Consider the following 27302-nt stretch of genomic DNA (forward strand, 5'->3'; position numbering starts at 1 on the left):
ATCACTCTCTTTATTTCTCTTCTAACCCCCTTGCATTTCTACAGTCCCTATATCTTTTTTTAACCTCTCTCTATCTCATCCTCCTTCCTTCGTAACCCATATTTCTATCCCTCCCATGTTTTCTAACTTTTTTTCTCCCGGCCTTTATCCCTTCTTCTAGCCTACCACTTATCTCTTTTGAACAGGTATCTCTATTTTTCAGTGTGCCCTATCTTTTAGCCCCTCTTTGTCTCTCTCTTCAAACCCTTCGCTTTCCAAGTTCCCTTTCTATCTCTCAATGATTCTCTATATTTTGGCCCTTGTTTCTCTACCTCCTTATCCCTTTCTCTTCTTCCCTTCCTCTCCTCCTTTATCTTAAGTAACCCCTGACCGACTAACCCCGAACTGAGTAATTCCTCAAGCAACCTCTGAATTAACCCTCAAGTAACTTGACCAAGTAACCCCTGACCGAACCTCTTAAATAACCCCTTACCATGTAACTCGAGTAACCCATGACCGAGTAACTCGAGTAACCCAAACCCTTGACTGAGTAATTCGAGTAACTCCTGATCGAGTAATCCCTCAAGTAACCCTTAACCGAGTGAACCTCTCGAGTAACCCCTATCTAAACCCCACATGTAATCCTTGATCGAGTAACTCGAGTAAACCCTGACTGCATAACTCGGATAACCCCTAACAAAATAACTCGGGTAACCCTTGTCACACGCTGTGGTTTAACTTTTATGTTAAATGTGCCATAATTCTACCACAATTATATTCTACCATAATGTTTAGCTTTTATGTTAAATGTGCTACTATTCAGATGACTTGTCCTTATACCATCTCTAAAAGGCTTTGGCAATTATAGCTTGCACTTGATCCTTCTCTTTAAAGCCCCTTCCCCCCTCTCACTCTCCCCTTTCCCTTTTATATATCTTGGTTTATCTCTAATGTGCGCGCTCCAAATGGCAAAACGTGATGTAGGACATGCTTGTTAACAATAATGTTGGAGTTCCGTTTTTTTTTTTTTTTTAATTGCATCTTAAATGATTCAATAAGTTCAAATAAGTAAAACATTTTCTAAATCAATGTTGGAAAATGAAAATGTCTATATATGGAAATTAGATATAACAAGGAATTGAATTGATCGAAATTTTCATTTAGAACCAATATCCAATCCGGAAAACAAATATCGAATGCAAATTTGAAAAAGAATTTTCAAAATTTCGAAAAATCTTTGTATGTGAGGTCGTGAGGTTAACATAACTTAACAATTGGGGGCAACATTGATGATTTTAATCATAGTTAGCTACAAGCTATTCAACATTCACTTTTTATGCCTACAAATTTGATATAGTTTGCAAGTGTTGTTGTTCGACCCAAAAGATAAAAGATTGTGAAAAATGATACAGTACTATGATGCATTATGGAATATCAATGGAACTCATTTGTTGCCTGATCAATACATCATTTTGTCATGGGAATCACCCCATGAGCTACAGAATATTACTATGTGGACCGTATAATCAGAGCATAAAAGACTTGCAAGATAGTAACTACATATGGATACTTGACCGCAACCATTTATCTCCGTCTAAAATTCTGATAAGGTCCGTCAAGAAGAACCCGCCACTCCAAGAACCACCTCCGCCACCATCATCATCACAAGCGCGGGAATCTAGTTCCTCCATTATAATCAAGCAGTGGTGACTTCTCTTTACCTGCAAACAAATTTAAGAATTATGTCAATGGCACCCAAGAGTCCAACACTATCAATTTTATAACTGATCACCCAAATATATATATTCAACATTCAAAGGCAACATGCAACCTATCTTTACATTTCCAGCAGGTCATGAAATACCTCAAGCAGATAGAGCCACAAATCAAACAATCATATGCATTTCCTTCCCTTAATAAAGTGCCCCATAGATATACGAAAGAGCCTTTATAACCATTGTTTTCTTTCTAAGCAAAAATTCAGATGGTGTTTCAAGAATCATATCCAAAATCTCGGCCATTTCGTAAATTGCAAAAATGACAAACTTACCACTTAAAAATCTAAATTAAAACAAAGCATAAGCAATTTACCTAACATGCCGATCATCACTGTAAGCATCTTTAACAACAGCAGATTAAGCATTCAACTCATCCCTAATCTGTTTAAACAATGAATATTAACAATGTCAGACAACAGATAATTACAGCAAGCGCAGCTAACTATGTAAAATAAACGAACCCCGAGCTGTGAGAGTCCAGTAGAAATCGAAAACAAGATAATAAAAAGCAAAGCATAACAAACTGCGCAAAACTAATATTGTCGACCTCCCTTAACTTGTATAAAATATAAAGATTATTAAGACTATGGCAAATTGGCAATCACTGATAGTCAAAACTCTAAATTTCACAGATAATCATTGATAATTCGAATTTCAGAGAGAAGTCATCAAGAAATGGTGTTAATTAGGGTAACAAATTATCCCAAATAACTCTGAAAATAGTGAAAAATCAATAAAAGCCTCCCAAATGAATAGTTTGAGAATAAACTCGAATCAATTTTCCAAAATCAAAAGGGTAACAAAATTAAAAGAAAACCCACCTCAAATTAATCATCAATTTCAATTATAACCAAATATTAAATAAATAAGAAATCTAATAGTAACCCAAACTATTCAATCAACCCCACATCAAACAATCCCTTAAACCCCCAATTCATAAATTTGAGTACCCAAATCTCAAATATATAACAATTTGAGAAGAGAGATTACATTGAGGAGGTTGTTAAGGGTGATGAAAATCGGGAAAGATGAAATATACCTGTTTTGCTATCATTGTCATCAATATCCATGATTCCAAGATCATCATCATCGATGTCATCCACATTTGATGCAGACTTACCATTGGGAACTCCTCCCAGTAGATTGAGAGCAGGAACTTCAAAGCACATGAAGTGAGCAAAAAAGGAACTCTGAGATTCAAAAGGCTTCCCGTAAGACAAGTTTCAAATTAGAATCTATAACACAAATTTGCTGGAATATAACCTCATCAACAAGGAGTGAACAAATATTGTAAGCATTTTGGCATAAGCATCAGAAACTGCTGAAGTGTCTGCATTGCTCACAGTTTGACCAGCACCAGCAGAAGCATCCAACCAAACTGTTGGATTTCTAGAAGCCTTAGTACTGGCTCGAAGCTCATTTGCAAACTCTCGAGCCTGCATAACACAACAGGATTATACACACAAGAAATGAGATAAGGGAAAAGAGTTATAGTTTCAACTTAGGTTGATGAAGATATATATATTTTTTTATCCTGCAAATAGATCATCAGTTCAAATTACCTAGGAATCTAGTCTAGCAACAATTCCTTTGCGTTCCTTTTCTTTTAATAAAGGACGTTTGGGAAAAATACAACTATGAAGACAAAATGCCACATCCATGAAGAAAATTCAGTTTTAGACCACAAAAACAAATTAAAAAAAATAATAATCAGCAAAATGTTTCACCATTAAATGCCACACCATGCCTCAACATTACGCCATTGACGCAGCAAGGCACAGGTGAATCATTGGTCAGTCCAAAAGATACTTTGCTGGATGGGTTACAAGAATTAGATAGGAATCATCTGAGTTTCTTAGTGATTCTCACAGTAAGCAGAATATTTCTCAGAAACTTTTTCATTTTCAAATGAAATATATTGGTATGCAACTATGCACACAAAGCAGTTGATGTCTCAGATTCAATGTGATTCTCAGAGTAAGCAGAATATTTCTCAGAAACTTTTTCATTTTCAAATGAAATATATTATGTTATAGACTGAGTAATTCGGATTGCTTAAATGTAACAGTAAAATCGGAATCAGAGGAAAGCTTAGGTATTTTGATTGAAATTTGTAAATAACGGCTACAAAAGTTGCTAAGGGCTAAGCTAAGAGATTTGAGTCTTGGAGAATACTACAACTACTACTCTATTGCTACTCTACAAATATTGCTACTCTATTACTACTTACACCAAAATCCACATGCCTTCTCCTTTCCCCCTCTTTCTCTATTTATAATAAAAACTAAGGACTTAACCTAAAGATTCTAGAATATCCAAAGTGCCCCTCCTTAAATCAGTTTATTACATATTGGTATGCAACTATGCACACAAAGCAGTTGATGTCTTAGATTCAGTGTGTAAACATAATCAAAGTCCTTTCTGGAAAGTTATCAATCATCCCACTGTACCTTAATTTAAAGGCACCCTATTTGTCATTAAACATCAAGGTGGCAGCCAGTATGATAAACAATCCAGAACTATTTAATCCACTCACCTCTCTACGGAGAAGCAAGTTCAGAGAGCTACAATACACTTTCCTCAATGGACCCAAGCAATTCTTGTCAAAGGCTCTGGAACATCATAAGGAATGAGATTAAACAAGAAAAGAAGCAAGCAAATATGACAACAGATTTCAGTGTTAGAACCTTCAAATGTTGTAGAGGCCGAGCATATGTCCTGTATTTATACCGCAGATCAGCATGGTCTGGTCGTTTTAGCTGTCCACGCTGCTCAATAATACACAATGATTAAACTTAACCAAAGAAATAATTTTGCCAAATGTGTGCAGCAATAAGTTGATCCAATTACCTGAGAAAAGTAACTCTTGTCGCTAATCATAAAGTCCACCAAGCTGGCAAAAGATGCTCTCCGAACAAACGTACTTTTGAGCTTTTCAACTTCTGCTTTTTTTTCTCTAATCTGTAATATAATTTAGGAAAGTAATCAAATAATATATTACAAGGACAAGCAGTATACACAAAATTGCAAGATACCAAAAATGAGCCTAAGAATATCAATGTACTCAATAAAACCAGTGGAGAGAGCTAAACATGAAGGTGCAGTATACACAAAATTGTAGGAATACATATGCCCAGGTGGGGGCTATCTAATATACCCCAAAAATACCAAATAGGAGCCTAAGAATATCACTGTACTCAATCAAACCAGCGGATAGAGCTAGACATGAAGTTTATACGGAATTACACCCAAACATAAGAATAGCAAATCTATATAATTTCATGGTTGGACAGGGAGGAGGCATAAAAGGAAAAGAATCACAATTTCTTGATTTAAAATGCAGAGTCAAAGGTCAATTTTTCCTCACTTTTTGTAATCCTATGATTCAACAATTAGAATACTTTTTATGCTAGGTGAAAAGTTTTCAATTAGAATAAACAACTAAACTGAACTTGTTTTTTACGAAATACTTCTTCCGTCCTAAAATATTTGTCTTGTGTACTACTTTGGTCCAATTATCTTTCTCAATTCTCTCTTGGTCCGAAAGAGATTAGGGATTGAGGTAGGATAAATAAGGGGAAAAAAGAATCAAATACAATTCAGTACCCAAAAACGAAAATTGAAAGAAACAACAATATTATTGCTGAAAAACGAAAACTAAAATGAATTCAAATTTAATTAGAACAACATTTCGTTAATTTAGGTAACATCAAAGAACTTACCAGAGAAGATCGGGCACAATCTAGTGAGAAAATTAAGATTGAGAAGAATGGGCACAAAGAACAAAAAAACCCCTTTGAAGAACATTGTTCATAAATTCTTCCAAATTGCGAATGTCCACATGATTTGCTATCTTCTTCACCATAATCAACCTGATCCCCTGTCAAGTAATAGAACAATTCCCGCGCTCTGAAAATCAATTACCCAAAAAACCCTTTAAAATCATACATTCATAGTTCATACATCAAATTTCCCCCAAATTAAATAAAAAAGAAATAAATAAAATTAAAAAATAAAAATAAAGAAGTGCAAAGCAATTTTCACCCATAAAAGTTAATAAATGAAAAACAAAATTTGTCATGGTCAACGGGAGATCTCTGAAGATAAATTAGAGGGGAAATGACAGAATTTTCACAAAACCCAAACAACTATTCAATTTTCATCCAAAATTCTAAAAAAATCAATTTAAATTATTGAAATTAAAGGTATAAATTAACCTTACTGTGCCGAATCATTAGCAGGAGACATACGAACAGAGTCCTCGTCGATTTGGGTAAGATCGAGAGTGAGGCATCTTGTAATCTGTTTGTTTATGCAAATAAACAAAATAACGCAAAATTTACAAACCCCAGAGCCATAATTTGATAAATCATTCAAGAAAAAAAATATATAAATTTCGAAAAAACCTAGATTGTGAAATTGATACGGGATGATTAATAAGAAAGAAAATCTTACCTCATGAAGGAGTGGAAACCTAGAAGTCGCTTCAGTGCTGTGAATAATGTCGAGATAGCATAGGCTTCACCTTGCCGGGAACTTCCTTCACTGTAACACCTCGAAGCTCGTTGATGAATCTACCTAACTCCATTGTTGTTCAATGAGAGAGAAAGAAAGAGAAAATGGGGATCGAATTCAGATGGTAACCCTAGGTCAAAGATTGAATTTTGATTGTAATCTTGGAGAAAGTGATGAATGTGGAAAGCAAAAGGTGAAAAAGAGGGAAAGAGGCAAAACAGAACACCAGCTAGCATTTTGGCAGAGAAAAGAGTAGGAGCCAATAGATCACAAGCAGCAAAATTAAGGGCAACATTGTAATTGTACTTTTTCAGGGGCAAAATGGTCATCACACTATTACTAAGAGATTTTCAACTTGCCAACTTCTCACTTTTAATAGTTATAGATAGATAATAGGAGTCTACCTATTTTAGATGGACTAGGGTCCATAGAAGAATTTGTGGGCCATGACTTCCTCATTATTTATCAGAATTAGGCTTATAATATATCGTTGGAAAGCTCTTTTCGAGCTCAATCCAACTACGCCATTATTAAACCCTTATCATAGACCAAACTAAATTGGACTAGACATTTTCATAAATAGAGTACATTTTCAAAAAATAGAAAGAAAGATATTTTTATTAAAACAACCGCATCACAAGACTTTTCACACTTTCACTTCGTTCGATAATCAATGACGCGAAACGTATTCATCACTAGGTTTGGTTTTTGGGGATACACAATTAGGTGTCTACAAGGGCGAAGGCAACTTCGAGCTTGGTTAGGTGCGTCTAAGACTCGTGAATGTGGTATTGTATTTTGAAAAGGGAAGGCTTAGAAAGAAGGGGAAAGAATAAGCTTCTAGCTTGAGAGAGAAGAAAATAGAATTAGATGATTGTTGATGATTGAAAACGGGGATATAACACCCATTTTTTATAGACAAAACATCCCGAACGCTTAGAAAAGAGTCAGAATTTGACTCGAAGTAAAACAACCCCTATCGCGACGTGATATACCCCATCGCGATGCGATATTCCTATCGCGACGAATAGGCTCTCCGCAGCGCGATGGCGCAATCAAGATAAAAATCCTGTACGGAGTCTTTTTCCCAATATAATTAGGTAATTAGACTCCATAATTATCTTAATTAAATTAGTTTTATCTTTTAAAACACTTGTTTTTATTCCAAATTAAATCCTTTTATCTTTTCTAAATAATATAAAAGTATAATTATGAATCCTAATCCCATTAGAATTTAAATTAACCTTCTAGATCACTCTAGAAAAATTAAAGTATTTCCTTATAACTTTAGGAATAATAGTTAATGGGCCCTCCACTTGATCATTGGGCCATATAAAATCATTTTGATCCCAATTTAATATTTTGGTCATAACTTCCTCATTATTCATCAGAATAGGGTTTATAACAGATCGTTTGAAAGGTCTTTTCAAGCCCCATCCAACTACACCATTATTTGACCCATGTTATGAACAAAACTAAATTGGACTGGACATTTTCTATAAATAAGGTATGAAAAGAAATATTTTTGAAAACAGAAAGAAATATTTTTATTAAAAACAGATACATCACGAGACTCTTTCACATTTCACCTCATTCAATAATCAATGACGTGAAAGATATTCATCAATGAGTTTGGTTTTTGGGGAGACACAATCAGGTGTCTACACGCCGTCAAAGGTCATTGGTAATTTTGTCTGTGACGGAAACGGTAAAGTTAAGGGTTTCATGAGTCCTTACGCTGGAAGGCTAAGCCTAATGCCGTCGTTAGGAGTGGTTCGTGACGAAAACGGTGAAGTTTTGAGGTTCTTTGCTATTATGGTTTCGGATTTTGGGTCTGAAAGGTACTCTTCGATCTGGTCTTCTTACCTAAGTATGTTTTTTCTTGGTGTTATTCAGAGTTTTCTTTACTTTTTAAATTTATGTATGGTTTATTTTAGCATTTCTTGGTTATCATGTACCTTTGGCTGCATTGGCTATAATTTATTGGATATAGTTGAGTGCGGAGGGAGTTTCGATTCCTTGTTAAGGGATTTGGTTTTGTTGTAGTGTTGAGAGAGTTAATCGTTGTTTGGGGGACGAACAAGAAGTTGACCGTGGCTAGGTTGAAGTGTGTGTTATGTTGGAATGATTATTGTTGTCATTCCATTCCCTTATTTGTAGTGATCATTGTGATCATTACTCTTGAAATTTTCAATCCGAAGCAGGTGCCCAAACATTGTTTTGGGGTTTCTTGAGCCTCGACGTTGTCAAAGATTTCCTGCTTGCAAGAACAACTAATGAATGAAAGGTCACATGTCCATGTGACTTGTTTGAAGGCCTTACTTGGTGATAAGTTGATCCCACTAGGTAAGGTTAAACTAGCCATGATCGAACAATTTCGGTACTTTCTGCTTTCTTTGTATTTTGAAGTAGGTATCCGCTCTTTGGATTATAAGGAGATCCTAATTTGCAACTTATTCGACCAACCCTAGTTATGTAATATTGTTTATAGAGTCGAAAGTAGTAAAGGCTTAAATGTTAAAAGCCGTGTAGTGGTAAGTTTTAGTTTTTATTTCACATTTTGTAAACTCTGATTTAATTAATATAACTTGTTAGTGTAAAAAAAAAGGTACCCAGATCGGCAAAAATAAGATAAACTAAATAACTCTCCTCTCTTCTCCTTCCTTTCTTCAAAACCCTAGCTTCCATTGTTGAAATTTAAAGGGGCTTCCATCGGTTTTAACCGGTGAAAAACCCCAATCCTTGTTTCTTTAAAGTTTTTTTAGGTTTTATAATAATGTTTCCTCCTTTTGAGAGGAACTTTTCTCTCTCGAAAGAAAGGGTTTCCGATCTCCTTCGAAAGACAAGGGTTTTTCGACCTCCTTCGAAAGACAAGGTTTAACTCCTCTTTTTGGGGGAAAAAATTCTTAGTTTTGAATCCATGATATTAGATCTAATGGATTGTCGTGAATTATTTCGTTGGTGAAAAGTTATCAAGTTTTCAAATGCAGACAAATGAATTAGAAGAAAAACATCCTCATGGCTACAAAGGGTCGTTAGATTGTCTCTCCAACAAGGCTGTATTTTCCAGCGATGTAAGCGGGAGATGTTTCATAGTACAAGATCTACTCGACGATCATAGTTTTTTTGAAGGAAAATTTTATTTGATTCAATATCTAATGTATTTTTTAACGTCAAATCTATATTGTAGATGTCGTATGACTTTTAATTAATGAAATATCTTTGTTATTATAAAAAAAGTACTCGTATATATCACTTGTAAACTTTGACCGTAAGTGTACAATAATCTACAAGGAAGAAATATATTAAGTGGGGTCTTGTTAGATCCGTAATAATGTATATTTTATTAATATAAAATTTTCATAAATTTTTATTACGAAATTAAAGATATTTAGCAATAAAAAACTGCATATAAAACGATGATCTCATTTGACTTCTTTAGTTTAATTTCATTTACTAAGGGTCTGTTCACATTTACTTAATTTTAGTTTAGCTCAGTTCAATTCAATTCAGCTCCAATCAGTTTAGTTCAGTTCAGCTCCTAATTTCCCTCTCTCATAAAATATTCGGTTCAGCTCTAATTATTTCAGTTCAGTTCGGCTCCAATCATTTATGTTCTGTTATGTAAATATGAACAGACCCTAATTCTTTATATATATAAAAAAAAATCAGTTATTAATTTTTTTTTTTTTATATAAACAATTCATTTCAATTCAGTAAATCACAAAATAACCTAACTTAAAAAATATATATATATAAATAAAAATAAAAATAAAAATTGAGGTTAATGAAAAATTGGCATAGGTTATTTAGCAACTCACCTCTACTATAATATGTCTCCATGTGTAGAAGGATAAAGTCAAGGGACTCTAACTATCACCCTCTATCTTCCCTTACGACAACGAATCTCAGCCGTTGATTAACTTCACCTCTCTATATAAAACCAAGAGAGAGAAAATTTCACACTTTCTCTTCCTTTCCTTCGTTTCGATACAAATCTAGGGTTTTCGTGCTCCGCTTTTTTGTTCGTCAGGTACGCTTCACTCATCCTACTCAAGTATGTGTTTTTTTTTTATGATTTCCTCTTTTTCTAAATAGATTATTTCATCATATTTGATTTTTGATATTTAATTTTATGTGATTGATTGAATTTTGTTTGATTGATTCGTATTTTGATGTATGTTGTTCAATCGATTTGTATTCTTGGATTGATTTTTTCTGAATTTTTGTGTTGGTGGATTCGAATCAGTAGGCTAGGTTTTTTATTTGCTTTATGTTTATGTAAGATTTATTGATTTGGGCGATTTTGATTTATATTTGTGTTGCTTGTTGTGTAATTTAATTATATGTTGCGGATTATTGTTATTTTTTTCTAATCTTGGTACTGAATGACTGAATGAATTTGAGGCTTAAAATTGGCCTAATATCAAACAGCTAATCACGTCGATTTGATGTAAGAATCACGCTTTTACCGTCGTTGATTATTTGTTTAATCAAATGCTAGAAATTTGATGTTTATTCAGAAAGCTGGAATTTGGGTAAGGTTAGGGTATAGTTGAATTTACAAGGGGAGTAAATTGTTAGCATAATTGAATTTATTTTTGTGTGAATATATTTATGTAGGAAAATGCCTCGATATGGTGACCGTGATCGTGGTGACCGAGGTGACCGTGGTGATCGTGATCGTCATGGCAGTGGTACACGCCTGTATGTTGGTCGCTTGTCTTCGCGAACCAGGAGCCATGACTTGGAAGATCTTTTCAGCAGATACGGAAGGTAATGTAATTTAGGTTACTACTATATAATTATGACATCTTGTATCAGATTTTCTGTTGGAGGCTTTGTGAGTTTGTTATTGACTGTAAAGATGGTTTTGTGTTTGTAATTGAAAGTACCATTGTAATTTAACATGGTTTATAAGTTTAGTACTTGAATTAATATACTAAAGGAGTAAAATGAAGTTTTCTCTTTGATCAAGTATCTCTTCAGTGTTGGGTGCTGGTTTTTAGTCGATGTGAGTGGGGGAAGTTCTCCTTATGACTTGTGCTATGGCAAGTCGAGGGGCTCTTGCAAAGGTCCTTAATCTTTTTAATGTATGTATGTTCCTAATGAAAATATTTCTTCGAGAGTGTTGCAATCCTCCATGTGTCGTGTGGCTTAACTTGAATGTCTTGTTGAAGGTTTCTAGGCTTTTGCCTAGCCTTGGAGGTCTATGGTGGGATGGTTGCCCTTGATGGAATTGGTGGCTATTCTTGCAATGTATAGGGGACTTTGGCGATTCTTTCTATAATTTAATGCGTATTTTTATGGAATTGGCAACATTCTCAAAGTGGTGTTTAGTTCATCTGTGAGGGGCGAGGTATCAACCCTTCGGTAGTTTTGTCCTGATGGCCTTACTGTTTATGGAAACCGTTTACGCAGAGTACGTGACGTGGATATGAAGCGCGATTATGCCTTTGTTGTATGTATTTCTTCCCTCTTCTCCACTTCTCTTTTAATAATCTGTTGTTCCCAGAAGCACTATAGCGATTTGTGCTCTTTTGTTAATCATATATGAGATTTGGTGTTGTTTTTGTTACATTATGATAACAGGAGTTTAGTGATCCTCGTGATGCTGAAGATGCAAGATATAGCTTAAATGCACGAGATGTGGATGGTAGTCGAATTATTGTTGAGTTCGCAAAGGGGGTATGTGGCAATGTACATCCTTTGGTGTTGTAGTGTATTACCAATAATTATTGTGTTATTATAAATTGCTCTTTTTTTTCGTTACTTAATTATATAATAGACTAGTAGAGTTTCTGATAGCTTGTTTTAAATAAGCTTAAGCAGCTGTAACTGGCCAATTATTGGATGCTTGCCTCATTGTAGATATTCATAGTGCAATGCATTTTTAGATTGTTCCGTACTTCAACATGCTAATGTGCTGTGCCTAATCTATCTACAATTCTACAATGTATTGATTTGCTGAATTTTTTTCTAATCTATCATGTAGGGACCACGGGGTCCAGGTGGTTCGCGGGAGTCACGTGACTTTGGCAGCAGAGGACCAGCCCCTGGATCAGGAAGATGTTTTAATTGTGGAATTGAAGGCCACTGGGCTCGAGATTGCAAAGCAGGTGACTGGAAGAACAAATGTTACCGCTGTGGAGAGCGGGGCCATATAGAAAGGAATTGTCAAAACAGCCCCAAGAAACTAAGGTCTTTATTATTACTTTGCCCCCACGAATAATTTACATTACTGTTATTTCTGTCTCTTTTTCTGAAACTGCCTACTCTTATTTTGGTTTTCTACAATACCACTTTAAACTTAACCATCAGTTTATCTTTAAATATTAAGTCTAATTGTGGTAAGGGTTAAGAGATTGAAAGCTTCTCACCCTAATCACATTTGATCGATCTGAAATAGATCTATTAAGAAATTATTTTGCATTAAGCCCCATCCCTCACCTCTCCCCTAGCTCCACCATTGCTTGCAATATTAAAAAAGTAGAATTTGTTTATTAACAATGATAGTCACATCTTTGAAAGAGTAAACTTGAGTTATAAGCTTCTTTTCTTGAAAGCAATAAACTTTGGGGTGGCTTACTTTGATTGTTACTGAGTAAATTATGTTTGATTTCTTCTAGCAGACGCGGTCGAAGCTACTCGCCCTCGGGATCGCCACGCCGGCGTTCACCATCTCCTCGTCGAGACAGAAGCCGTAGCCGTAGTTTTAGTAGGAGCCGTAGCTACAGGTGTGTTATTCATTGAAGCAATTTTTATGCAATTACAATAAACTTGTGTGCAAGATGAGTTTCATCTGGTTGTAAATGCCGGTAAGGCTATCTTTGGATTGGTATATTGGGGTGTCTTTTAGTGTGATGACTTTGGTGTTGTGTACTTCTAGCTTTGTCCCTTTTGATCTTATAGCTATTGTACTTCCAGCTTTGTTCCTTTTGATCTTATAGCTGGGTTTTGATGCACACTGGTGAAAGGGTAGCTTAGGGTTGAATTTTTTGGCATATTATGCAATTTTTTTTTGTATGTTTGTACGCCTAGAAAGGGGTATAGCCGTACAGTAGAAAGGGGAAAAGCAATTTTGTATTTTGTATTTAATGTGAGAAACAATATGGGTTTGTTGGGGTGTTTTTCTTCATTACTTCTAGATAGTAGTAGTTGGTAAGTAACTTATTATTACTCGGAAACATTGGCAAGTATTGTATTTCACTTGGGTTAGAACTAATATAGATAGCAATTCTATTGCTGAAAACATAGTTGTCACTATTTGTTATGGTTTATCCCATTGGCAACTGTGTTTCTGGCTTGTAACCTGTCTACTTGCATTTTTTTTTTCTGTTGCTGGAATCTGTTTTGGCTTTTCTGGTTTGGTTTTAGTGGGGCTCTTAAATTGCATGCCATTAGGGTAGTGTTCAAATGCACTGTTTAACCAAGTATTATTATTTTTTTTTCATCCCTGCAGTCAGTCTAGATCTCCACCAAGAAGAGAAAGAGATATCGAGCGTGCTGGTCGGTCAAGGAGCCCTCGTCCAAGCAAGAGCCCTGTCAAAAGCAGGAGCCCTATAAGAAGCAGAAGCCCCAAACGACAGAAAAGCTCTCCTCTGTCATCAAGGGGCAGGAAACGCTCTCCAACACCCGATGATAGGAGTCCTGAAGGCAGAGGTAGATCCTCTGATAGGGATGAGAGACGTGCCAATGGATCTGATTATGCTGGTAGCCCAAGGTCGAGGAGTAGAACCCCTGTCAAAGAAGGTGAAAGAGAGAGCCCCAGGAATGGAGATGCTCAAAGTCGTAGCCCCTTTGAAGAAAATGGCCGAGATCACAGTGCCAGCCCTGTTGCTAGGAATGACAAGAATGGCAGGGAAGATGACAATGACGACTATGAAGCTTCTCCTAGGGGCAGTGAATGATCGGAGATACTAGTGTTTTTTTTTTTTTTTTTTTTTACTTTTTAATATCTTGTGTTCACAACTAAAGCTGTTTACTGGAAGGATGTCGCATTTGCCTTGGTTTAAACTCTGTTGTTATTACATAGAATTTTTTGTTCTCATTCAATTGTTTATGTATCTGATGGTTTTTGTTGGATTATTTTGCTGAATAATGACCTGTTTTAACACCTTTCATATTGATGGTAAATGGCAGGCAGATGTTAAGTACTTAAGTGTTAACTGTTAAGGTTTTAAGTTTGCATTTGGTGTTTGCTGGCATAATGATAGCTTATACTAGGCTGTACAAATTTGTGTTTAAAATCATTGGTTGGAAAATTTGTTGATAAATACTGTTACGACATTTTCTACTACCTCTGTATTGTCTATTACTGTAATGTTTAATAGTCTGCACAAATTGTATTACCTCCTTGTAGTATATTAGTATAATATCTATTATCTTTGTTTCAAATTATTTGCGAGAATAATTTGAAATGGAAGTAGTAAATTATTTTTTGTTTTGCGAGAATAATTTGAAATGGAAGTAGTAAATTATTTTTTGTTTGGTAACCATTCATCCTTGTTCTTTTTACTACCTAACTTGTAGCGGAGGTAGTATTATGGATCTCCTTGAATGTAATAAAATCAATTTTTAAATTTCTCATCCAATCTGAACTTCAGTTTGCCAAAAATCATATTGATTTGCAACTTTTTGCCTCCTGGCGCAACTACTTTTTTTTGTTTCGGGAATATTATTATCTTGAGGTGCTGACGTAAAACAAACTCGAAACTTCGTAAGTGGTCTATTGCTGCTAAACATATTGGCATAATCTTCTACTACCTCCGTTAAGTTTTATTTGCAACTTTTACTATATTTGGATGCTTAGTATTATTTGCAACTTTCCAAAATCTTTACCTTTTTGGTAAGTTTTTTTGGCTAGAAATGTCAATATTGCCCTTATTTTAAAAATTAAACATTCACTTAAATAATTAATTGCATTACATCAACAACTTAATCTGGATTTAACAAATCCCAATTTGGCTCTTTCTCTCTCCTCTCAATCACAACCTCCATTGATTTCGACTCCGGCAAGCACTAGCAACAACGTTGTCGTGGCTATGGTGGTTTTGCGGCAAGAAGTAAGGAAGCAATACACAGGTATATTTCATGGATTGGATGATTTTCGTGGGTTTGTGGGTTTTCTAGGTTCAAAGGTTTTAGTGGATTTGTGGGCGATCGGTGATTTTTGGTGGGTTTGTGGGTGGTTTCGATTATTTTCGGTGGGTTTATGGGTGATTTTCGTGGATCTTGTTGGTGGTTTCAGTGGGTTTTGTGGGTGGCGTTGATGGTGTCGGTGTTGGTTAGTGGTCTAGATTTAGGTGGGTTTATGGGTGGTTTCATTGATTTTCGTGGGTTTTGTGGGTGGTGTTGATGGTGTCGGGTGTCGATCAGTAGTCTAGGCCGAGTTTAGGGTGTTTCGGCGGTGTCGGTGGTTGTGGCGGTCTGGGTTGGGAGTTTCGACAGTGTCGGTGGTTGTGGTGGTCTAGGTTTGGAAGTTTTGGTGGTATTGGTGGTCCGGGTTTGGGTGGGTGTCGGTGGTGGTGACTGGTCTGGTTTCGGTGGTGTCGGTGGTGGTGGCCTGGTCACCTAGTGAGTGGCTTAATCATGTTTAATTTATCTCTCTCCTCCTTAATCACAAACCCTTTCATTCCATAATCACCATTATGAAATTTTGACTTGGGATCCATGTTACACCTCAAAGTTGCAAATAAAACTTAACGGAGGTAGTATATAATTTAAGTCTCATTTTTACTACATTTAATCACAATCTTTCAAATCCCCCATACTCAAATTCTATGCATTTCAATATATTTGTTTTTAACAAAGACAAAAACTACCCATTCTACCGATTTCTTTTAATTTTTGGATTTTTTCAAGGGAATTCAATAACTACTAACATTTCACTTTGTCTTGAATTCTTTTGCGTAAAATATATTGGCACGGGATATGCTACTATGCTTTGTAGTCTTGTTGAACAGTGTTGGATTTTTGTCAAATCCTGATCAACACATGAACCAAGGAGACTTAATAGGGAAACATGAAACAATGAATTTCACAACTGGACTACCAACTTCGATCATACGAAGTATACAGAGGATGAAAATATGCTCCTCACTTGATTCACTATGAAGCTTTAAAAGTTAGAGGAAATAGAAATGGAGGAATGTTATGTATTTGTAAATACATAACATTGATTAAAATATTTTAAAAACACATGGTAGAGAGAGATAGGAAGAGAGAGGTCTGTACATAGACCCCACCTACATTTTGGTCGGATTGTATCACGTGATAGGGGACCACATACTAATTGTTCTACTAAAAATTTATATAGTACCATTAAATCCTCAGTGGTACTATTTATACATAAATTTAGTACAAATGAATGAATAAATAATACCATTGTGTGCATATACAGTATCACTGTTTATTCAGTGGTACCATTTGATCATCCAATGATACCAAAATATGCATTTGTTTGTATACATATGTATAATTACATGATACCCCTTGTTATGCATATCTACATGCAACATGCCTAACATTCCTCCCTTTAAAATCCCTTTAAAAGTTAACCTGATCTCATTATATAATTAGTGTATTAGCGTGCGATCATCTATCTCATAGGCTTCGCTACAAAAAAAAAAGCAGGGCCTTTTGGAAACCACAAGTGATCCCGTAACTTACGCTTTGTTTGGATAGCAAAGAAGGAAGGAAAAGAAGGGGAGGGAAAATGGAGGAAGGGAAGGGAAAAGAAAGGGAGGGGGAGGTGAACTCCATTTTCCCTCCAAATCTCTCTAATTTTGGAGAGATTATGTTTATTAAAGAGAGAGGGAAAATGAATCCCTCCCTCTCCTTCCCCTTCCTTCCCCCAATCTTTTACCCAAACAAGAGATTTTGTCCCCCTCCATTTCTCTTCTCTTCTTTTCCTTCCATTTCTTCCTATCCAAACAAAGTGTTAAAGATAAGGGGTGCTCTCTTATCTTCTGATTAGGGAAGTAATGTGCAGTAAAATACGCTTCACGATCTCTTGTACGGAGTATACAGTAAAAATAAAAGGTTTCATTATCTTTTGATCAAACATGTACTGTTGAAGTGGTTGTAGCAAACCTGATCAGAGTAAAAGCTATCTTAAAAACCATCAACATCCTTCATCACGGCAAATGCAGTGGAGAAGCCATTAAAAATATACAGACGTCCACAACTGCTTTTATTGCGACATAACTGGTTGATTATCTTTGAGGCAGCTGAAAACTCGATTTTATAGCCACGGAGCAATCTACAGCTTATAATAACATTCACATACTGATAAACAAGAATAACAACATCAGCAAAGAAAATAACAAATTGTTCAAATTGCCCTTTTGATATGTACATGCGGGTAGCTGCCAATCCTCCAAAGGGTCACAGCCAAAAAAAGAGAAAAGAAAAATCTATTCCTGTTGACGGTCTTTTTACATAGTTGTTCAAGGTATGATTCTATGAGATGAATGCCTTGGCAAGATCAGAATAGTTGCAGACCACACCTGTCCTTGGGCAAGTAATTTTACCATTATTCCTACGAGCCATATCCTCGAGAGCCTGCCAAAGCACAATCAATAAAATGGACTATGGTTACAGAAAGGGAAAAAGAAAATTCTGAGAAAAAAGATAGCTTAAAGAATAATCAATCCACTTATGGACACTACACAAACCTTAGTGCTGTAAACATAGCCATTTGGTAAGACCATAGGCGGATTTTCAGTATCCATCAATTCTTTTGTTATGTAGCAGACAATTTTTGAGTGTTGCTGCTTCGAGAATGGAAGTGATACTGCCAATTTACGGAAACTTTCCTGAGACAATGGATCATCTTTCGGACAGTCATCTTCATAGCAAAATCTAAAAGAGGTCAAGGCACAACATATTTCACTGGACCTAAATGGAATCAAGATGCAGTTCTCCGCAATTTAGCATGCAAGTGAAATCCATGTTCTAGTCTTGAAGATAGCTTCATAGACAGCATTTAGGCTAGTGTTCATAGTTTCAAACCAAGCAGCATGAACAATATATAGATGTGAAACATGTGTCCTGATTGTGCTGAAAAGCACCTAAAATCTATATTTATGTTAGGTGACTAATATTACTATGTGGGAAAGCATGATGTAGGAGCAATTCTATAATGGTGATAAAAAAGGAAAAGTGCATACTTGCACAAGCAGTCAAGCACAACAACAAAGCCTTAGTTCCAAAAAAAAATCTTGTTATTGCATCGTCTCTATGTTAGCTCCTATTTAAAATTTAAATTTAACAAAAAACCAACAAAAGTGATACGGAGTTTTCAAAGCAGATTTAAAAATTAAATTTAAATAAAAAGCAACAAAAAGGATACGGAGTTTTCAAAGCAGATAAGCCGGCCTGCAAATAGATATTTAACAATGGTTCAAGGGTCATGCCATACAATCTGTAGAATTCCTGCTTGAAAAGGTCCACCAGGTGGTCCCATTGCTTGGGTTCAAAAAGGACCTGCCAAGAGGAAAAGGAGGCAAACATCAAGTATGAGCTAAGTAGAATTATTCTGTCCAAAACACCAGTCATTATTTTCTCTTTTAAGGGAAAATCAACCAAGATTAAGTGGTCACATTGTCACAATGACATCCAAAGAATTAGCTTCTTATGATAACCTTGTTGAGAGAGTCAATACATTGTTATAAAAGATTGAATGGGCTATGCGAGCTTGGTTATAGTAAGGCCTGGCAGTCAAGCTAAATCTTGCTTCTATAATGAGGGCAGTCTCCCTCTATGATGAGGCAATTTGACCACAAGACCTCAAACCCCACAAAAGACTGCAAGAAGTTTATTTGATTTCTTTAAAGAAAAAGACATTAATTTATTAAAAGAGAATTGAACTTCACCGGCTTAAGAAATACGAGTACACAAACAAACATACATATAATCTGCCCCACATCAACCCAATATAACCCGATGCCTCAGGATCTACTTCACATATGCTCTTTGTAGTGGCAAGTCAGTAAGGGAAATTCACATTAATTTTGTTAGCATTTTCGTCAAACTTGTCTTAGATGAGAAGGTGGAGTCGTTCACTGAATGAGAGGAAATTACCTACAATACAATGGCGCAAGAGATAAGAGTGGGTTGAAAGAGAGAATCCATCCAGATAAGCTCTTCTCTTTTCTCGTGTAAGAGTTTCCAGACACTTTGAAGCTTGGAGTAGCATTGCCCAATTTTATTTAGTAGTGTCAATTAATATGACTAAATTATCAATGATTCTTATTTTTTAGTTTCTTTGTTCTTAGCTGAAAATTAGAAAAAATTTCCAGTCTACTAATCTCCTTTACAATCAGATAGACCCATTTCTTTTCGTACCTTCGCCCCCAGACTTATATGCATGTGAAAACAATACTCAAATAGCAATATAGATGGCACTATGGCAGGATATATAAACAAGAATAAACATGCAAGTTTTACAATGATAAAATATGGAGTAGAAAAATAAAACTCATCACAAGAACAAAAATTTCCAATGGGAATGTTAGACTAGGGAAAGGGTTGGGAACTTCAAACAATGTTGCTGAAAATTCTGTACTAAAACATTGTATAGTATCTAAAACTGGATGAAGAAATCAGAATAGAAGCAAAACAACAGAAAACAATGATATGCTTGCGAGCATCTCATACAGATTTGTTAAAGATCTTCACACACTACAACAGTGGCAGTTTTGAAACTTGATGCATGTGTATCTGAGGTCATCTTACATAAACTGTCATTACTCCAAAACAACTAAGTGACAAGAGCAAATGAAGCAGTTGCACATACAGAGTAATATAATACTGATAATGATGCCAAAATAGAGAAACGAGCAAAGAAGCTGATCAAAAAACTGACCTTGTAGGTAGCACACTCTGTACTGCTCTTAAAAGCAAGTGTTGCAAGAACTCTCTGCAACTCTTTCATATGAGTTGCTCCCCATGGTGCTAGATATTTTTGGGCGTATCTAATTGCACGCATATTGTTATCAGCTCTAACCAATTCTATGAACTCTTGAAGTCTTAGCTGAAACTCAAATTTGCTCTGTAACCAAGAAAGAGGGTAGTGTTAAGCTACCTTATCTTTTATCTTTGTGTGCAGGAGTAATAAAGCATATCACTAAAGTGTCACATATCATAAGCTAAAAACAAAATTAAAACCCGTTCAAAAATTATTTCACAGAATACTATATCGTGAAAACAATGTCATTTTCTCAAAAACCATAGATGAGATAACTATGTATTGACAATCTATTTGATACTAATTTATTTTATTTTTTTAACAAAATAAATAATAAATAATAAAAACTCCACTCAAAAGGGTTTGGTCTCATTTCTCTTTAGGAATTACATTATTATTTGCTCCCTCTATTTGATGATCTATTCTGCAAAAGCTAAATGTTATTGGACTTTCCCATTTTCCTTTATTTACGTAAAAGGTCAACTAGAAAAGCACTCTAAAACAGATTGAACTTTTGAATGCCATTATTTAAAATTTCTATTCCCTATTATGAGAGTCAAACTATGATCAACCATATAATTTTTCAAAACTTAGAACACAAATGCAACACCTATGGCTAGATGAATATTCAAGGTAACTTCTACAATTGTGTACACCAACTACACAGGGTTTTGACTTTTGACACAGTGTAAGTGATTATTGTAAGATTGCACAAGTAAAATTCAATATAGAAGCAGTAATGGATTATTATATATCCTTATTGCACTCATTGCCTTCCCAAAGTCAACACTTTTGACAATAAAATCTTGCATTTATCTAAAACTTGTTGTAAACATCCCTTCCACTTGTTCCCATCTCTTCCTGATCCCTCATATGATAATGCCTCCTCGGATTCCACTAATGGATTAAAATTTTTAGTAAGATATCCCAACAAAACAACACATTGAGGTAAGTGACTCCTAATTTGGCAGACTAAAATATCTGACAGAGATCAAGAGCTGTAACAAGCTTCACCATAGACCCTAACTGATGTGATAGCATTCCTTGACCTACCTCTACATGCTTTCTCAGACTAATTGCAAGGTTTTGTTAATAACATAACAGTGAGGTTTCATGTAACTGAAAAAAGCCCTTAATTTCAGTAATATAGCCTTCCTACTTTCTTCAGTAATTTTAAGAAAGTAAGATAAATATTCTGTTAGTTTATTCGGAGTGTATCCTATTATCATTAGGAGAAGGATTTACAAGTTTTGGTCTGAATTTCTTATACTGTATTAATTAGCTTACCCAAATTCGCTAGGAGTTTAGTAGTTTTTGCAGGTTCTTTGTTTGGTATATGGTTCTGCTGAATGAGTCTTGGGTGAAAATTTCTTAAACAAGCACCAGAATTTGGCAAAGCGGTATAAAAAAATATTTACTAGTTCAGGCCTTCAAGCAGAGCCAGTTGACTTAATCTTAGCAGTACAAGCATACTTAACAGTATCAGTACATACTTCCTCATGCTCCCCCCACCCCCCCCCCCCCCCCCCAAAAAAAAAAAAAAAAAAAAAAAAAAAAAAAAAAAAAAAAAAAAACCCTAAAAAGAGGCTCTGTTAACCGAGAAAAGCAAATACTAATTCATGGAAAAGTTCCATGGCACTTAGCTACTTACAGAGTAGTTACAGCTTAAATCATAGCAACAGTAGACATACATGAACAGAGAGTATAACGACTGTATAACTGAGGGCCTATATCGCTTTTCCTACAACCTGATCTCAGGCAACTTCAACCTTTGGCCTTAGCTAATTGCAAATTAACAGGTGAGTTATAAAAACTATGAAGTAGCAAATTAAGACAATAGTAATTCCTTATATACTTGTTCAAATTCGCAGGCATAAAATCAGGATATAGTCTGTACTTTGTACACACCTTAGACTTCTTCAGCCTAGACTTGTTATCAGCACACCAGGCTAATGCAGGAGATACCTCTTTGTTTTGAAGAGCTTCAATAACCCGTCGAGCTTCATGAAATACATCAATATCAACAAGATCCTGACATAAAAAGATCATTTCAACTACATCAGTGGAAACTGCAGTAATTTTCTTCTGAACTCAATAGAGCACAAAAGTTTCTGGGGTGTCTTCTCTGACATAGAAAATATTATTTCTTTTATCATTTGTTTGGGAGAGGGGTGGGGGGGGGGGTGTATTTTGCTCACACCAAAGTCTTAAATTACCAGTTCCCTGAATATTAAAATTTTATGTGTACTACACAAAACACAAGTAAATGTTTATGATTTTTTAAGAAAGATTATCAGTAAGAATTTCAAGAAAAGCAATTCTAGATATGTCATAAACTTCTCAAATTATAATTATAAAAAAATCCTTTTCAAGCAATTACAATTCAACATATATGAACTTGTCCAGCTCATATAGCAGTCAAAGAGGTTATGTTCTCAAGTTAAACATATGAATAGGAAAAACGGAAGAGCCACATTGTAAAAATTAGATAAATACCGTACAACAATAAACACATGAAAATATATTTTATAATGAGCAAATAGATATAAGAACAAAACCAGAGAAAATAGGATAGTTATCATAAGTTGTCCTCCTTACAGCCAAAATTTAGATTAGATATTAGCCCAATTCCATTTTATATCCCCCACCACCTTAGCCCACAACAAAGCTGAAAAAGTTACACTATCACACAACGAACCAGCACTCAAAGCAGTTACACATTTCATTTTAGCAACATATACCACAATTTTTTTCTTAAAAAAAAAAATCATTTTGCCAAAACATGTTCTTCTCCTTCGCTCTTCCAAAGTCAACAAAACAGATCTGTAACCGATCCAGAACAGTAATCTCCATGGTCCATGGACAGCAAAAAACCTCCCCCAAATATTGCTAGCCATCTCACAATGAAGGGATATGTGTGAGCTCACCTGATCACCATTAACCAAAAATTCTCTTTTTATAAGGGCTTTTTGTTAGTTGATATTTACTTGTTTTCGAAGAATGGAGGATGGGAACAACCATTTTCTGTGTGTTCTCCTCGATTATATAACTGCTGTACAATCTAGACTCTAGAGGATGTTCTTCTAGGTTATAATGATGTGTTGCTCATCATTATAACTTACAAGCATCCTCTAGCTTGTGCAGAAGTTATATGCAATAATAAACAATATCTCACTTAATATAGCAATCAGATATGCAGTATTGAAGAGCTGCTAATAGAAGAAAATCCCTTGGTTCTTCAAAGAAGTAAATGCACATATATTATAGATGAAAAGGATATGCCTCTGCCAGTATAAAACAGCTTAAGCGGATATCTCTCCAAAGTATCAATTACAAAGGATGGCATGATGTTTGTCATCTATTCAAGGAAATTTTGTGTTCACTGAACAAGGTTCAGAGTCTTAAGACGTGAACTTAGGTGACTTTTAATCTGTTATATAGAGATAATATTACCCTTCATATGTAACTTACTGTGAACCAGGGAGATTTTAAATATACTGGAGAGACTAGATACATATCTGATGGTGACTAATTAATGTCTTAGCAGTAGAGAAAATGAGGTGGTACCCCCCCCAAAAAAAAAAAAAAAAATTAAATAAGCAAATTGATAAAATACGTAGTATAAAAAGTTGCAGCAATGAATTTCTAGAACACTTAAATCTAAAGAAAGCAAGATACCTGTATATTGCTAGTTTCAGCCAACTTTGCAGCACTCTCATAATACGACATACGAAGCATATAATCCACAAGAATCCGCTTCAAACGTGTGTTGCTCCATTCATTTAAATTATCTGCATCTGCAGATTCCAAATGGTCTAATCGAGCTCGACATCGTTGTGCTTGCAAGTTCTCTACTCGGCTTCCTTCCTCTAGCTATTTACATGAATAAAAATAAGCACCAAAAAATAGCAACCAAAGAAAAAAAAAATGCAACATGAAATTTGCTATGAGCTTTACTTCCAAAGCATCTTATATAGGAAACCAACAACTCTTCTAACATTTCAAAATCATTTTTTGGTTCCTTATTTCCTCTTTGTACACATAAATCAATAACCTAAAATTTCTGACAAGAAAAGTTGATAAAGTATTGCTATTATAATCAAAACCGTCACACAAACAACAGTAAGGAGAGAGAGGGGGCAGGGGGAGGGGAGAAGTAGACTGTTTGAAGTTCCACACCCAAAAACCAAAATCCAAAATTGAAAGCATCTTCAGAAACAATAAGAGTTATGCATGACCCATGGTTAAGCAATAAAAATTATGCAAAACCCATGGATACAGACATACAGCCAAACTGACAAAGAATATATATTACAAAGCAGGTATCACTATAGCTGCAGATAAAATGAAGAGTCAAAATATGGAAAAATAAATAAATAAAATTATAGTGCTTGAGGGAAATGCACATACATTTATGAACTTATGGAGTATCTAGGCTTTATCCCATTGCATATATCCTTACACAATAATTCCAAGAGTCACATGAATTCTTGAGGTTGAGATTACGAGTTTCTGTAGTAAACTAAATTCACAAAGAGGCTGTTTGGTGAAGGAGTTTCAACAAAGAAAACAAAAATAGTTCCTCTGTTTCCTTTTTCTGTATTTTATTCAAATATTTAGCATCCCTTACCCACATCTCCAATGAGTAATTGGTATGAGGTAAGTGATTGTCATGCTTAGGAAAAAAAAGGCAATCAAGTTCAGGAGCTTGACCAACTCAATTCTATTTATGATCAAGTAGGATGAGGTAATGAAAATGAATCTATTTCCATAATTACCGTTAAAGACACAAACATAAGGCTATAAGCATAAAACTAATAAAAGCTTCATATTAGAAAAAACTCAGTTGTACAATATTAATTCAACATGCAAGTGTTGCAAATAAAGAAAATTACTGCCTACAAGAGTACACCAATATATACTCAGGGAATAGACATTTAGACCAAATTACAATCTGCTTCGGTGAACCAAATAGCAAACGAAGGCAAAGACCTTGGTATGAAAATCAGCTTAGTATGATAAGCTGCAGCCAAAAAGCTTCACATGTGTCCCAAAATCCATTTTGTCATCCAAGGAAGCATTCTACAATCAGCAGAATTTCACTACCAAAATAATTGAAAGGATTGATCAAAATTCACCAAACCTACACCACAAGAAGCCATTCCTAGAACCCAACATCTGTTCTTTTTCTATGCAACTCCATCATACTACAAAAAAAGCTCCCATTTCGCAAATTCGATTGCTCATTGTACTTTAGTTTAAAATTCACATATATATAGGGTTATTTTAGTGAAAGTGTGTGTGAAACACTTGCAATCAACATAATTTTCTCAATGTGTATGCCAATTAGCTTAGTTGGTAAAGCATTAAAGGTCGGAAAATTATCGAATTTCGTCTACATCACTTCCCTTCTAAAATCTCACTGTAACAAAAGTACAAAACCCAAAATAAAACTCTCCCAATTCACCAACACTAAAAATCATCAAAATTCTCCAACTGGGGTGACCAATTAGCTCAATTTATCGAAACCGTCTACATCACTGCCCTTTGAGACTCTCGTCAAACCCGAAAAACAATTACAAAACACAACCCCAATAAATAACCAATCAACCATTGTCAGTTTTATCACCTAATTTGTATAAAAGAAAGTAAATAGTGTGATACCTTTCTCTTGAGACCTTGAAGACGAGAAACAAGAGAAGAAAGATGAGAAACGGCGTCGTCACGAGACAAATCAGAAGAGGAAGAATCAACGGCCGAAATGACGGCGGAAACTTCTTTCTCAACGGCACGATGATTAGCACGAATGGTCTTCTTGTAGTGTTCAAAGGGTACTCGAAGAAATTGATGTTCAAGTTTGAGTGAATCCGACAAGTAACTCAACTTGGATGCCGGAGTTTCCGAGGTTGCCGGAGTTGATACGGCGGAAGATAGGGTGGTGTCGGTGGATGATCCGATGATGGAGGTTGTTCCGGTGTTGCCGTTGGGAAGTGGGTCGATCTCCATTGGAGAGGAGAGAGACTGAGATTGGAAGGAATGGAAAAATGGAGATGGTGAGAAAGGTGATGAATGATGATGGTGTGTGATTGATTGGATGAGTGTCAATGTGGGTAATTAAACGATGTCGTTTTGTTTGGTGTAATTGGGAAGCTTTAAGAGCTGGCATAAATGAAGTCTTTCGTTGAAAAAGAAAGAAAAAGAAAAATGGAAATTAATAATCACACATTTGATCTATCTTCCAAATCTCACCCTTGGACAATTTCAAAAGAATCACACGTTTTACCCTAATACTCTTATAACAATTCCTCATAGGTTGGATTGTTTTAGTAACCAATTTTCTTAAGTTTTTGCCACATGTCGGATTTTAATAGGTTTATTTATTTTTTAATAATTATAAAAACAAAAATAATTAATATAAAAAAATAGCCCCAATCCCCGCTACTCTTACCTGGACGACCCTCCTTCCCCTTCGGCCACCCCCTTCCCCGGCAACCCAACCCCATCCTAACTCGGTACAGAGACCACAATGCTAAAAGGTGGTGTCAAACCACCTTAAAATACAACGTGTTGAGCTGTAGCTTCAAGTGGAAAACCCTCGATAAATTCCTCGATTTGATCTATATAAAGGAGATCAAAAATTGTTTGATTAACTAGGTAAACGTGAGTAAAATTCAAACGAAGCAACAATAGAAGGCCAAGCTAGTAAGATGAGATAAAAAAGGGTATGCAAGAAGTATGTTCAGCTACAGGTAATTTGATAAAAAAAAAAAGGGCTAGAGTAGGGTTTTTTGGGGCTGTGGTTGGGTTTTAGGGGTGGTTAAGGTGTTTTTAGGGGCTAGAATTTTTAGAGTTAAGATGGGGGTTTTCGAGGCTAGAGTTTGGAGTTTGGGGGTGAGGGGCTTTCGGGGTAGTTTTGGAGTTTTTCTTGGCTAGCTAGTTTTGCGGTGGAAGGGGTGGCAGCAAAAAGTGGAGGGTTCTTGATAGGTGGAGGTGATGGCAAGGGGTAGGAGGTTTCATGGTGGGTAGGGCTGGTGGATTGGTGGCCATGGTGGCAGGAG

At 35.5% G+C, this 27302-nt stretch overlaps 3 protein-coding genes across 6 annotated transcripts; 1 reads left to right on the plus strand and 2 right to left on the minus strand.

Annotated features, from left to right (window-relative positions):
* Positions 1-1490: 1490 nt before the first annotated feature.
* Positions 1491-3266, minus strand: LOC145556174 (uncharacterized). Its single transcript, XM_081617815.1, has 3 exons — positions 3021-3266; positions 2797-2947; positions 1491-1700 (listed from the first exon to the last, which is right to left on the minus strand). The coding sequence occupies exons 1-3, from the start codon at positions 3197-3199 to the stop codon at positions 1536-1538; spliced, it is 495 nt and encodes a 164-aa protein (XP_081473941.1). The 5' UTR covers positions 3200-3266; the 3' UTR covers positions 1491-1535.
* Positions 3267-10157: 6891 nt separating this feature from the next.
* On the plus strand, positions 10158-14395 carry LOC145641903 (uncharacterized). 4 transcript variants are annotated; one of them, XM_081692934.1, is made up of 7 exons: positions 10158-10305; positions 10896-11048; positions 11694-11733; positions 11865-11960; positions 12268-12473; positions 12905-13009; positions 13735-14395. In XM_081692934.1, exons 2-7 carry the CDS (start codon positions 10900-10902, stop codon positions 14180-14182), a joined length of 1044 nt encoding a protein of 347 aa, XP_081549060.1. In that variant the 5' UTR covers positions 10158-10305; positions 10896-10899; the 3' UTR covers positions 14183-14395. The 4 variants fall into 4 exon arrangements, with proteins under 4 accessions (XP_081549060.1, XP_081549059.1, XP_081549061.1 ...); XM_081692933.1 differs by having other exon boundaries at positions 10159-10305; positions 12902-13009; XM_081692935.1 differs by lacking the exon at positions 10158-10305 and having other exon boundaries at positions 10917-11048; positions 11453-11733; positions 12902-13009.
* Positions 14396-17583: 3188 nt separating this feature from the next.
* LOC145556175 (protein MAEA homolog) lies at positions 17584-26326 on the minus strand. The gene is made up of 7 exons (XM_081617816.1): positions 25909-26326; positions 23923-24117; positions 22153-22275; positions 20143-20328; positions 18628-18761; positions 17951-18137; positions 17584-17837 (listed from the first exon to the last, which is right to left on the minus strand). The coding sequence occupies exons 1-7, from the start codon at positions 26248-26250 to the stop codon at positions 17736-17738; spliced, it is 1269 nt and encodes a 422-aa protein (XP_081473942.1). The 5' UTR covers positions 26251-26326; the 3' UTR covers positions 17584-17735.
* Positions 26327-27302: the final 976 nt, after the last annotated feature.

This window comes from Chenopodium album, chromosome 8, assembly GCF_948465745.1.
Source record: "Chenopodium album chromosome 8, dcCheAlbu1.1, whole genome shotgun sequence".
Classification (NCBI taxonomy): domain Eukaryota; kingdom Viridiplantae; phylum Streptophyta; class Magnoliopsida; order Caryophyllales; family Amaranthaceae; genus Chenopodium; species Chenopodium album.